The 14,804-nt window shown below is 45.4% G+C and overlaps 1 protein-coding gene across 1 annotated transcript in view; it reads right to left on the bottom strand.

The window, feature by feature from the left end:
* LOC147685260 (nmrA-like family domain-containing protein 1) overlaps positions 1–14,411 on the bottom strand; it is a 56,947-nt gene extending 42,536 nt beyond the window's left edge. The window contains exon 1 of the mRNA XM_086941153.1: positions 14,251–14,411. Within this exon, the coding sequence (XP_086797279.1) occupies positions 14,251–14,287 (37 nt within the window). The 5' untranslated portion in view covers positions 14,288–14,411. The remainder of the gene's footprint in view (positions 1–14,250) is intronic.
* Between the last annotated feature and the right edge of the window lie 393 nt (positions 14,412–14,804).

The following is a 14,804-nucleotide window of genomic DNA, read 5'->3' as shown; positions in this document are numbered from 1 at the left end:
GTGGTTAGTGCCGGGCTTGAATTCCCTATGCTTGACAAGAGTAGAGGTCGCCAAGTCCTGGAAGAGTGCCGGTTGGTGGTCACGGAATTGAAATCACGTGCCTTCCGGAGGATCCTCTCCTTAAGCTGAAAATCATACACACTAATATGTCAGTAGGAGGGGCCCTGCCCCCCCCCACCATCCGAGGCAGCCCCACACAATGGACCTGGTCCAATTGGATACCTTGTAGGTCTTCCTCATCTAGGATCTGGCGGAAAAGGGCTCCTACATATTTGCGAAGATCATCCCTCTCTCCTTTCCACGGGACCGCCCTAATCCAAATATTATTCCACCGAGACCTGTTCTCTAGGTCCTCGGCGTGCGCCTGAAGGTATAGCCGTCCGCTGCTGGCCGGGCCCCCCACTGACCTCCAAGGCAGCCGATCCCCTCCAGACAGCAAAGCACCAAGTTAAAGGGCCACCGGGATCACAGACGACAGGCCGCAATACCGGGGTCTCAACGCCTAGCTCCCTGGTGCAGGCCCCACACAGTCCGCCAGCCTGCGGACCGAACCTTAATTCTCTCGGGGGCCGCCCCCTTGCTCCTCACATCTCTCCATTTGGCCCGGGATGGAAGGCGCCGTCAGCCTCTGCACGGGGCCTCGCAGCGCGAGAGCACTCGCCCGCCCTGCGGGGGTCTCAACCGCGGCAGTCGCACTGGACGCCCTTACTCCTCCCGGTCAGGCCGCAGCTCCACACTCCTGTGGGTGCCAGTCTCCTCTGCTGCTATAGCCTCAGCGTCACTCTCCACACCTCGTGCACGGGGCCAGCCGCGCTCAGCCACTGCCGCCACTCTCCTCCCGCCACGAGGTTCGCTCGGCCCGGAGCCAGTCAAGGCCATACCGTCCCGAGCAGCACAAAGCTCGCACCGCTCGCCAAAATAGGGCCCCCAGCACAGCCTGGGGACACAGGCGCGCACAGTTGCGGGCGCAGAAGGGCACTAGCCAGGGTGATATATAAAGCGCAATGTCAGGCGGCGCCGGAGGAACAGAGAAGCATGTCCTACTCCACCGCCATCTTGGCCACGCCCCCGAGAACCATATATAGAGGGACACATGCACCGCCGGCACCATCATTTTAAGCAGCAGTGTGTTGTACAGTGTGCAGCAGCAGACCTCAGTTGGGCATTTCTGCCGATTTTAAAGACAAGGGATGGTGTAAATTAATTAGGAGGTAATTTTGTATGTCATGGGACCTCGGTAACAAAAATATAAACAAGCATTTGCATTTTAACCGGTCTCGCATTTGTGAAAGAGCTATTGGAGGTGTACATTACAATGTTTTTTACTTTGTTTGCAGTGGAGTGATTATATTTGCAGAACCAGAAAATGAGAAATCAGTTACAAAGGAGGGGAGGTAGAAAATGACACCAATGGAAAAGGAGATTTAAAAAATAGGGAAAGAGTTGCTGTAGGGTTGGGGCTGATGCATGACTGGAGAGAGCATGATACTGGAGCAGGATATGTGGGTCAGACACAGACAGAGCAAAAGAAGATTTAGAGAGGAGTGTGCATGAGTGACAGGGAGAGAGGGATGGTTTAGTGAAGAATTGGGTAGAGAAGGAATATGAGAGGGACTGGGAAACACCAGGCAGTTGCAAGTTTGATGAGAGGATGTGTCCTAACAGGCTAGGGTGGTCGGTCTCCAAACTGGGGGAACCAGGTTCAAGTATAGGCATTGGATCAGCATCCTGTGACTCTGGGCAAATCACTTAATCTCCCTGTGCCTAACAAAACGGAATGTGTCCTCGTGTACCGTAGCTGGTGTTTATATAAAGCGCTCTGATATCTTCGGATCTTCGGGTCTAGTCAACACTATATAAAACTCAGAGAAAAAAGAAATTTGGGCAGAGGAGACTAGAGAAAAATGGATGAGGGAGAAAGCTGGGGAATTTGATTTTGGAGATCGATTACCCAGATATGGGGGGGGGGGGGTAATAATTGGAAATATTGTAGGGTTTAAGCACAGAAGAGTATGGACACCTCCCGACAAGGAAACATCTGAATATAACCCTGCTTGAAAAATAGACTCCCACAGTGATTCAGTTGAGTGTTCCCATAGTAGGGATATAAACAGGTAATCCATTGACGTTTATTCAAGGAAGCAGTAGAAGTGCATAAAGTAAACTGTGGGAACTGTGACGCTATGCCACATCCTCTCCCTATGTTCTTGGCATGGTTTTCAAGGTCTGACGTCATTAATGCTAGCATGTTACATATGAGGATGCTTAATGCAATAAATGTACAATACTTTTATTTAGGGCTGTTTCAGGTTATACATGGGTGCTTCCAGAGTCCCTTGGGCACAGAGTGGCTCCGATTTTGGAAAAAATATTTAGACCACAACAGGGAGGGGCAGAATGGACAGAGTCCATTCTCAATTGTGTGGCGAAACCAACCTGGGTAAAATTTGAAACTATCTTTCAAAGGATGCATAGACTCCCTGAACAGGATGACGGTTACTTGGGGACATACTGGTAGGAAATATTTGCTGTATTTTAGTATGTTCTGCGTTTGAGAAAGGGATCGTATTCCGAAACGTGTTAGGCATTTGAGCTGCTGTGTCATGAGACTCACCTTGGCTGCTCCCATAAAAAGGTTGCTGTTAAAGAGTGCACTTTGCTTGGGGCAAATCTGTTGGATATATATAGATTTATATAAAAATAAATATAAACATACATTTTCAAACGAGCTTCGACACTGCCAGTTCTTTCATTTGTAAAGTGAAATACATTTTTACAAAGCTTCACCATCAAAGAACAAATTAACGAGTTTGGCAGTAGTAGTGCATAACATAATGAATATACAGCCGGTAGGGTACAGCAACTGCAAATCGAGGTTCCCTCAGACACAAACACCAAATACAGAGAACAGGTACAGTCATGAATGAACATAGCACTTTTCCCCACATAAAGCACACATTCCCCAGTGGTATGAGCAGGACAAGATTCACTCACAGTCTGAAGGTGTGTAATGTTTGTTTGTGTGATAGTAGTGAAGGTGTGATGTTCTGTTTTAAGCATGACTACAAAAGTGTTTGTTGGTGTGGTGATGTGATAATTTATGCATACACACAAACCTCCAAACCTAGAGCTCTCCCAAATCATCACCGTCCTGTAGTGTAGCACTCACACATCTACTTCAGTACATTGGCTCGCACCCAGCACTACCAACGCACCTCACATCTGACATGCAGCACCTTTTACTATTCCAGTAATAGAACTTTCACTCAGTTCAGATGGTAGGAACAAATCAAAGGAATTGATCCAAAATCCGTTCCAAAGACCCCTTGCACCCTGCCTGTATCTCTTAAACAGGTATTGTGCAATATGCTAAAGCGCAATCACAGGCTTAACAGTAGACCTACACAAGTTAAGAAAAATCACACAATATTATGTGTACCAGAGATATGGTACATATGTTTTTCACCCAAAATGCACACCAAGAACCCATCCCAAAGCAGCACTGAGGAAGTCCAGGAGCAGGCACATGTCAGGTAAGGAGAAGATAGCACAATACTGGACCATCCTCATCCACATGCAATTACTCCATAGCCGTGGTCTCCTGTAAATAATGCCCTAGTCATGTAAATAATTCTCTGACACTGTTCTTCACTCACAAGCTTCGCTGTACTTTTGTTCACTGTACTTCTTTGTTAACTGGCTCCCTCTCGGCGACGTGCTGTCTGATTTGCCAAAAATTGATTTCACCTTGTTAAATAGTTCAAATACGCCCATTCGTCTGACTAATCTGCGTATCTCATGAGCAAGCTAATGCTATGACAATATAAAAATGTCAGTAACATTTTGGGTCTATAAAATATTTGCTTTAACGTCTTGCACAAATCATCCTGTCTCAACATAACATAACCCTACCACAATGGTACATGCAGTTGGAAGAGAATACGAAGATTGGTTTATCCAATCTCAAATTGTGGTGATCTGCAGAGTGAGGAGCCAAATTCTGAATATACGTAGACCCTCATTCCACATATATTTATTTTTTATCAAAGAACATGTGTATCGGTGGTTATTCTCAAGGGTTGATGGAAGGGGGTGCAAGGTAAGTTGTGCCTCTGTTGTTGACACAGTATCTACCTTAAATGAGTATCTGCAATTTTTGTAGCCAAAACAATCAAGGTTAGTATCAAATTTAAAATAATTGTAGGGACTGTTCCTGCCTTGGTTGCTGAGCTCCAAGAGCTTTTCCCTTGAATACAACTGGGGTTAAAGTAAAGCTGCCAGGGGTTGTAGCGCTGGGCGCAGTCCAGCCGCAGACGTGTGCAGATGGGCTTGCCATTTGCGTGCCATTAAGGGCATGACAGAGGGCATGGCAAAGACTCAAATTGCACTTCTGCAATCAAACAGAGGCAGGCAACTAAAATGCACTAACTGGGGTCCAGCAACAACTGAGGTACTGGGTTTTTCAGAACCGGTACTGATCCGGTAACCCAGCGGTGTCAGGGCAACACCCAAAGACCTAGAGTACTTTCCTGATTCAGACCACAGAAACACGAGTCTTCTAGGTGAAGTCAAAGATCGGATTTATTGGCTGCAACCAAGTAACAAGCGTCCTAGAAGTGCAACAGCATGTATGTTCTCAGGAGACTGCTCAAATTTGACAAAGCCTGGCTTCTCCTTTTATACAGATTTTTAAGCTTCAGGCAAGCATTCTTAGATTTACAGTGCAACAATTCTTGGATTTACAGTGAGCTATTCACATATTTTCATTACAAAAGAAAAAGCAGAGTCATGACGACAAGTACACATTTAGTATGTCCAGTTCGTGATCAATTACCCGGCAAGGCCCAACATTCTCATCAGATATCGGTGTACCCCCAATAAAACCGGGCTCCTCCTCATCATAAAGCAAAAGAGAAAAGAGCAGGGACAGGTGTGAGCAAGATTTGGGCGGGGGTGTGTGCGATGGGAACATTTATGACCTGTTGTGTTTTTGATGCTATCTCGTTCGGCCACTGGGAGAGGAACTGACCAAACAGGTTTGGCTTGGGGCAATGGTTCCACCTTGCCCAGGTCACAGAAAAGTCAATTAAGGTGTATGTGTCCTTTGATATCGAATTCAGCTGTAGTTACAAGCCTATGTGAAGGGCAACTAACAAAATGGCTGCCAAGCGTAAAATGGATGCCAAGGGTTCAGGACGAGAATGACGATTTTGAGGTGAAATAGTCATTCGAATATGACGCAAATGCTTGTACATGGTGTACTAGCCATTATCGGTCTTTTGATATAAAAATAGTCATGCTACGACAAAGCTTGTTGCACGAGTCCAGAATTTTCAGAACTACACAACACCTCACTACACAAACTCCCCTGTGTGGTAAGAATACTGGCAAGAAATAAGATTGAAAGAAAACCTGCAAACATTTAAAAACACATAAAACAAGTATAAAGAGGTGACTAGCCTTGCAAGTATCGCAGTACAAAAAAAATCCATGCACTTTAAGTTGACATGGAAGAGTCTACAACGAAACAAAACTCCACTGTTTCAGCCAACTAATGTGGACGTCCGCAAGAGGGGCATGACTGGGGGGTGAGGCCAAGCTCCGAAGGGGGACTATAAACTTCAGTAATCAATGGGGGGCGTCTAAATTGCACTAACTGAGGTCCAGCAACTCTTCCTCACTCCAAAGGCTGCCCTGTGTGGTGAGAATACTGGAAACAAATAGCTGTAATTAAGGTGTAAACAGACATAAAACAAGTATAAAGAGGCAAATAGCCTTTCAAGTATGGTGGGTCACCAGGAGCCAGGCTCCTTCTAAGATGGCATGGAAGTTCCTACAAGCAAACAAAACACTGCAGTTTCAGCTGACTAATGCAGACATTTACATTCCGGTCTAGTCTATGATAGTTTATGTCTAGCTGAAAGTGAGGTTTCCCTGACTGCCCACCGAAACAATGAGATTGTTGGGGTTACTGCACATTGAAAGCATTAGATGTAAAGAGGTGTCATAACTACAAATTAAAGCATTTCCAATGACATCACAAAAAACTCATTGCACCATGAAAACACGAGGCGTAAAGATGAGCCATACCTACAAATATATGCTTCTACAAAGGTTTCCATAGCTTGAGGGAAACTATCTTGTATTTAGTAAGAATTTGCTTTCCAGATATCCGTGAACAACTGCACTAAACGGCTGTAAATGCAACTGAGATATATAAATGATAAGCTAAGTAAAAGTCAAATTTCTTACTGAAGCAACTATACCTTAAACCACCGACCACTGTTCTGATTGCTTAACCATAGCACTTCAGCAAAAGAGACAATTTGTTTGGTACAACCCCACATTTCAATAATGTCAAAGGTCACCCCTTCAACCTATGCAAGTTAATAGTCAATCTCATCAAATCATGATGCTTCCAACACAACAGTTAACTGTGCAATGCATGTAATAGACAACATCTTACCTGGCTATCTGATACATGCATAGCACATCAGTCCCCCAAGGACTACTCTATTTAGATGAACAGCTGCAATAAATTCAGACTTCTTCATTTCACTGCTTGAGGGGGACTGCAGCACAATATGAATAGTGATCATTAGCTCTGCGGAAATGTCAATTTCTATCTGCACACCTGCAAAAAGATATTACTAATGAATGTCAGATGAATTTTATATTATTCAGGCACCGCTGACGACTAATCACAGGAGTTCCCACCCACTTCAAACTTTCCAAGAATAGTTTCTATAACTAAGTATTCGGAGATTTAAAGCAAGTGTTGTTGTAGGTTGTTCTTTGTTGCCATGACCGTAGCGGACCTCGGGTGCTGTCCTGTGTCAGGATGGACCTTTCCAGCGTACTTCCTTACAGCACCATCAAAAACCTATGCGGAAGGCTTTACTTAATGAAAAACAAACAGACTTAATGGGGCAATGCAAATTTTAGAGGCGACCTTGAAAACACACTTGGCAATATAGAAAGGCGCATTGCAAACAAACCAGCTGCCAGGCAGCAACAAACCAGATGAATGACTTAGCGCAGCCCATTTCTCTCCATTGGTTGATCCAACAGCCCGGCGAAGACAATTCGGACACTAAGTGCGCTTTAGAAAATCAACAAATGAAACAAACAACTGGAGGCCGTGGTTTCAGCACAATGCCCATTACTTTAAATTGCCAATTTGGAACCAACTATCGATCCAGCATCAACGGCGGTGGCCTTGCGTGGTGCACATTTCAATTACTTCACAAGTATAATTGAAGCACTCTTCAAAAGTAATTTGAAGCAAAGCACCCGGGTATTCCTACCTTCTTCTGATCTTCTAGTTTTTGACTAACTGGATTTCGCCCATGCTTGCTCAACTCAGACTATAAATCCATCATATTCGCCCGCTGTCCTTCAAAAGGGGGGGGTCTCTTCAGAGAGGCAGCCGGCTAATCAAAAGAGCAGAGGAGCCCACCACGCCAGTCCTTCCATCACAGGCCTCCTCTGAACTTCGACTCCAAGCAATGATTAAAAACCAAGAGACTCTGTACCGATGAGTAGCCCTGCAGTTCCCCCGGGGCACAAGCAGGCATCCACTTCTGTCAGGACAGCTGATTTTAGCAAAAAGACAGAAGTGGATGCCTGCTTGTGCCCCGGGAAAAACTGACAGCAAAAAAATTTTTTTTAAACTTTAAAAAAGCTTGCTGCCCAGCCCGAGCACGCCCCAGCAGCACAGGAGGGGACATGTGCGATGTCCTTGCGGGTGCGTGCGACCATATGGTGCCACCAGATGGCGCTGTGCGCTCCCGCAAGGAAATCTCCAGACGTGCACGCATTGCACCACGTGCACTTCATTGCTGGAAAAGCCTTGCCGATGGCATTAGGTCTCTCCTATGCAGAGAATGCACGCTGCATAGGCGAGACCTAATAAAAAGGAGCGCTGAAGGCCAGGTAAATATTTGAAAATAAAGGAGCAAGATTAATACTGGATGGTGTTTCACTTTTACCATGGATTTGATGGTAGTCACCATCGGATACACACCAAGGCTAATTGTTAAATTGCACTTATGGAAATGACTAGTTTTATGAATGGAACCAGCATTTGGTATGGGATTTAGCGAGGAAAGCTATTTTTCATATTGAGAAAAAAAAAAAAAAAAAAAAAACGAACATTTAATGTGCAATTGCACAATATTTTGGTACCGACACATGCATTAATATACACAATGTGCAATTAAAACTGCGAAATTGCCTTCATCTCTTGGACTTCACAATAAAATTCCAGTACTGCATAGAGGTATTATTTTTGTGGTGAATTAGCAAAAATAGGAATAGTGTAAAAAACGGTAAACATATAACCTTTCCAGTAAAAGTAAACACAAAGGCTGAGAGTTAGTTGGTCCTCCCAGAAACGTTAACCTATAAAGTAATCACATGCGGGCTGAGTGCAGTAATGAAAGTGTGCACCAAGAGTTCATGTCATCACTGATCTCTGTGAGGAAGGTCACTGCTGTACTCCCCTCACAAGAAGATGTTGTACAAATACAAATACAGAGCAATTATATATTCTTAACTTAATGCTAGAGTTAGAACTTTCATAAGATGCACGTTTAAGAGGAACTGGACTGGGATTTGCAATATTTGCAAGTCTGGTGACGGACATTTCTCACATCCTCCCACAATGACACTCCACCATATGCAGAGTTCGTACTTGCTTTGCCCAGTATCCCGGGTACTGTATGTTTTAGTGACTCTTCTCTGGGGTCAGCCACCCGCAGACGGGCTGGGTTCTACCATGCTTTTGTAGTGGTTTCTTGGAGTTTCTGAAAAAACGTAAGCTTTCCAGATACAGGTGGTAATGCTGCTAGGGCAGAGGATCTCCACTGTGTCTCCCTCCTCTGGAGAGCAACCTGCTCACTTCATTAATCTGGACCAGGGACAGTAAAGTGGGGATCGAGGTAATTAATATAGATCTCTCACGAACATAATCTGCACATCCGAAGGGCGCTATCTTACAGCGGTTAAGTTAATGCCCAGCTACAAACAAGTTGGCAGCAAACGTAACAGATCTATAGTGCCTTGTTACCAGGGTAACTAGGGCTTGTTTGGCAACATGTAATAGTCGATGTGGCTCTGAAAATCCTTACGCTGGAGCTGCATTCACATTATGCAAGAGAAGACATTGTAAATACTGTTAGTGAGTATGGAAGTGCTTAGAGTATTAGCAGACCAGGAAACTGAAGCACAGATGTATGAACTAAATCCCGCTTTAGCCCTATTCACACAGACTAGTCAGTCTGTGCAAGAGAACGTCATTGTCCACTTTCCTGATTACGGTCTTAAGTCCTTACGTCACGAGTCATGTCCCTTTTCAATGCATCCGTCATTTTAGCTAATTTATTCAATAAGTGTGCTTTAAATGCACTTTTGATTTCATCCTTTTCAAAGTTTTCACGGGGCAGGGGTACTAACTCCGATCAAAACCTTAGTTGAGGAAGGTTCCCTTGCTGAAATTCAGATTGGGTATTACCTCTGGTTTTCAGCAGTGCCAGTGGAGGATGTGGGTGGAGCCAATAGAGTAAGTGGGTGGAGCTAGTAAACGTGGGTGTGGCCTTCGACAAACATTTGTGCACCTGGACTTCATATTTTACAAATTAAGCATTGATGCTAACTCAAATTCACTTTTAGAATACATATACAGAGGTTTCTGCAATGTGGACACATTCCTTCATTTTCCAGAGCCTTCTAGAGACCAATGCTCAGTTCCATCCCTATCCTAATTCAGAGTAGATGATTTCTACTGTCCTAAATTATTTTTGGACTTTAGCTTGAGGACTTTAAAGTTTATTTCTGCTTAATGAGGCGAATCTGGGTTTCCTTAAGGAATAATGAATTTTATTTGTAACCATCTGTATCTTTGTGATTGGTTTAAAAAATGTTCAATTGAATGTTAACTTCCTCTGTGCTTCATCCAGTTAACTAGGGCTTCAGCATAAGCATTTTTTGTTATTACATCAACTGATCACCAATCTTGGAGGATAATCATAGATAATTACGAAACAAGCCTAATTCCGTTATGAAATATTTTTGGTGTATTTTTGATAGTTTTGTAATGATTTACTTCAAATACCTTCAATATCCTGCCACCTTTATCCCATAGCTTGCTAGGCCATGTCCAGCACACGTTCCTGCACCCTAAACATGGCCTTAAGGCAGCGGTCTTCAATCTGTGGGGCGCGACCCCCAGGGGGGTCGTGGAGTCCTGGGAAGGGGGTCGCAGATTCTGCAGAGTGCAGTTCCTAGCATTGGGCTGAACGAGGGTGCTCACAGCGGAGGCATAATTCACACCGAGGTGTGAAAAACATAAACGCCTCATTAACAAGTAAAAGGTCTTTTAAAGACCTGTCAAGTACTTGAGTGTGACTGTGTGTCCCTGAAGCTGTTACAGCCGGGCTCACATACACAGGCGGGGGGGGGGGGGGGGGGGTGGTGGATGTAGTTTAGCCCTCTGAGTTCAATGGATGTTGCGCACCTGGAGCCTGTGGGCCCTGTGACACGTCCCCCGCCCCCAGCAGGGCGGCACAGAGATGCCCTCCCATGAGCGGGAAAGAAGGACGACGATGCAGAGAGATACTGATCCCCCCCCCCCTCATGAGAGAGGCACAGAAAAGGTGGGTGGATGAATGATGGGTGGATGGATGTATGGATGGATGAATGATGGATGTATGGATGGAAGGATAGATTGGTGAAGGATAGATGTATGGATGGAAGAATGAAAGGGTGGACGGGTGAAGGATGGATGGATGGATATGTAAAAAGATGGGTGTATGAATGAAGGGTGAATGGATGGATGAAGGATAGATGTATGGATGGATGAAAGGGTGGATGGATAAAAAGATGGGTGGATGAATGATGGGGTGAAAGGGTGGATGATGAATGATGGAAGGATGAAAGGGTGGATGGATGTATGGATGGGAGGATGAACGGGTGGATGGATGAAGGATGGATGTATGCATGGATGGGAGGATGAAAGGGTGGATGGATGAAGGATGGATGTATGGATGCATGGATGGGAGGATGGATGGATAAAAGGTTGTATGAATGATGCATGGATGGATGTGTGATAAGGTGGGGGATGAATGATGGGTGGATGGATGAATGATGGGTAAAAAGATGGGTGGATGAATGACGGGTGAATGGATGGATGAAAGGGTGGATGGATGAATGATGGGTGAATGGATGGATGAAAGGGTGGATGGATGAAGGATAGATGTATGGATGGAAGGATGAAAGGGTGGACGGATGATGGATGTGTGAAAAGGTGGGGGGATGAATGATGGGTAGATGGATGGATGAAAGGGTGGGTGGATGGATGTATGGATGAAAGGGTGGATGATGGATGGGAGGATGAATGTGTGGATGGATGAAGGATGTATGTATGGATGGGAAGATGAAAGGGTGGATGGATGTATGAATAAAAGGTTGCATGGATGAATGATGGATGGATGTGTGAAAAGGTGGGTGGATGAATGATGGGTGGATGGAAGGAAGGGTGGATGGGTAAAGGATGGACGTAAGGATGAAAGGGTGTATGGATGGGGGATGAAAGGGTGGATGGATGTGTGAAAGTGTGGGTGGATGAATGATGGAGGGATGTGATTAGGTCTAACAGGCGCATTTATGGTTGTCAAAAGTTGATGAAGAGTACCAGTTTCTAGAAACTTGTGGGAAGGGGGTCCTTACGCCTAAAAAAGGTTTTACAAGGGGGTCTCTGCATCAAAAAGTTTGAAGACCTCTGCCTTAAGGCATCCCTTTCTGGCATGGAGTGCAGGGCAAATCCAAATTCCCTACTTCCAGGAGCCAAAAGCAGACTCTAGGTAGGTCTTGAGGGTAGGTTTTGGTTCACAATCTTCATGCAGACTTTAAAGCAACTGGTCATCAGCTGTGTCCAGTGTATTCCGGGTGAAGCATGTATGGCCTTCGGCGAAGCCTTGCACCCCACAGCATGCTTATTGATCTCTTCGCCCCCTCACATCCCTAAACAGGACCTTAGTGGAACAAACCAAATACATCACCAGTTGTCATGGGAGCTTATTCCTGGTGCGCTGCAGGTTCCCTGCTATTCATTACCCTAAGGTCAGTGGTAGAAGTGGGCGGGATCGGAAGGGCACGCTGTGCCCCTACTTCTAAAAATTCTTTCAGTCCGTTCCCCTACTTCTCTCAAAAAAGCATACCGGGACAGCAAGAATACTCCAACTTAAAGACGATAACTTTTTCTTTCAGCTTTCAGGGGAAGCTCTCTCTTCTCTGTTGAACTCCAGAGGCTGCAGCAGCCCCTCTGAGCTCTCACAGACTGAGGGCAGGCCCATTGTCATTCTGATTGTGGCTTATTATCCCCTTTCGAATGACCATGCGCCCGCCCTCGGCCTTTAGCATATCATGCTGAGTTAGTGATTACGGAGGAGCTTTCCCCATACAGAGTACGGTGGGGAACTTGCAAACATGTGAAATTTGTCAATGTTATACACAGAGTGAACTGGGCAGGAGCAATGATGGGGCAGAAGAGGAGACTGGAAAGGAGAAGTAATGGGCAAAAGCAGCGAAGGGGGCAGGAAAAGTAATGGGGCAGGAAAAGGGACTTAAATAAACATTGTTATCCATTGTTTGAATTAAATAACGTTATAATCTGCAACTGGTCATAATCTGCAACTGGTCAGTGAAATACTAAACGTACAAAAAATTTGGAATGTTTTGCGATTTCTAGCCACACCCCTGACTCCGCCCACTGATCCACTCTTCAGTTATTCCCGCCCCCTGGTTTTCCACCCACAGTTCCCCTACTTTTTATTCCTCACTTCGACCACTGCCTAAGGTCAGGGCTAACTTCACACCCATTACCAAATGCAGCGATTAGTGTTGGAGGGGCACACAAAGGGAAGCAGCTACAGTGCTGAACAAAAACATGAAAAGAATAAACCTGACTTTGCCGAAGGTGGAGGACTATCATGCGCTGCCACTCACTTCACTACAGCCAGTACATGCCATAGCGTAAATGCGGCTGGATTAGTGACTGGAGGCCCAACTCATTTCACACCTGAGGGAGGGTGTAGGGGCGCTAAAGCACTAACATCGCAGCACACCAGATTGACAGTGATCACAGCGTGACAAGAGCCCACTCAAACCCCTGCAGTTTGAGAAGACTGAAATGGGCGCTGCTAATCTTCAGCAGCAACTCTGCAAAAGAGTGGCTACTTCACGGCTCATTTAGTTGCAAAATGCTCGGAAGCCCTGCCCCGAGCTGGAGGAGATGACTAACCTGAGCCTGCCGTCGATCAGGGTACCGGTACTTTCCTGGTCTACAGAGAAGTGCCCGTCCTGACGGAAGTGCCAGTACTCAGTACCGGCCCATTTAAAAGCACCGGTTTTAATTAAATGTACTGCTCCCTGGCCAAAACAAAACTACCTACAAGCGAACGAATGTATCGAGAACAAGCAGTCACAGGTTTATCTCACGGAGTCTTAATGACACCTCACGCTAAGAGCGGATCTAGAGGCAGCGAAACAAACAGCATTAGCGCGTTTCCGAGAACCGACTATGTGGTATGGAGTGTATGTATGTGCGTGGATGGAGGTAGAATGGATACGGCGAGCCACGGAGTTCTGCGTGGGAAGCTGGAGAGGGGACTGCATGGAGGAGAAGGGGGTGATCATTTCAAGGTTCGAGTCACGGCGTCAATCTCCACGCGCTTAAAAAAGGAAGATTACTAGAGCCCATGTGAAGCGCTCCGATACCTTCGGGTCAGGTTCGCATTGCATAAAACTACAATAAAAAAGTGTCAATAAACTTGGCGCACCAAACTCGATACGACCATCTTTCCCACATTATAGCAAGCAAAAGACTGTCAGAATAGAAAATGCAGAGATTTGGATTTTTTAATAAATGCCAAATATGGTTTTGTGGGCAGCCACGCAGCTAAGTGACACTAATTCAACCGAACGTGTAAAGTTTCGTCCGCTGGGTTTAAACCACGCATAACTTCATCAGCATCCTCCAGTCCTTGCTTTTTTGGCAACAGCAGCGTGCATGCTGGAACCTGGTAGCTCAAAACGTAGAACAGCAAAAGAGAACGCACATGTCCAGAATGCAAAAACCTGTTTGGTCTCATTTAGCATGGGACCGCGGGCAATTAGACAGCGTCACTCGCTTGGAAATGAAATGGAGTCTACTTCTCTTTCGGGAAGAGTCTTTCCTAACTTTTGTCTCACCTGTGGCTCCAAACACGACAATGATGCGCTTCGACATGGTGGAAGAACAGGTAGATACTCGCCGGCAGGACTGTCGTACTGACTATACAGCGGTGGGGTTGATGGATCTGTGCCTTATAGTCTCCACGTTGCGCGTTCACCCACTCACGCTCTTGCGTCTCAAGCGCGTGCGCGCTTCAGCTGCTATATTGTGCCGAAGGGGCGGGACCTATGTCACTCCCTGACGTCTTGAAGGCCTCTTGCTGATTGGATGGTGGAGTGTATGTCAGAATGATCGATGTTTTCTTCGCCGTAGGCGTGGGCACATGTTTGGAAGTATATGCATTTGATCACTTTATTTATTTAATTTGTTAGTGCAATTTTATAAAGCCTGAAGGTGTCAGAGCGCATTACAATGGGGCAGTTACATTACAAAAGAACCGTGGAACACAATAATAGATTGCAAAGAAAAACAAGCATTTACAATGCAATGGTCTCGCCTTTGCCAAAGTTAGAGCTATTGGCATTGTAAATGACAACATTTTTATTTATGTGTTGGTTTTGAAAACATATAA

This window comes from Lissotriton vulgaris, chromosome 10 (assembly GCF_964263255.1).
Source record: "Lissotriton vulgaris chromosome 10, aLisVul1.2, whole genome shotgun sequence".
Lineage (NCBI taxonomy): Eukaryota > Metazoa > Chordata > Amphibia > Caudata > Salamandridae > Lissotriton > Lissotriton vulgaris.
This window is presented reverse-complemented; position numbering and strand designations above follow the sequence as displayed.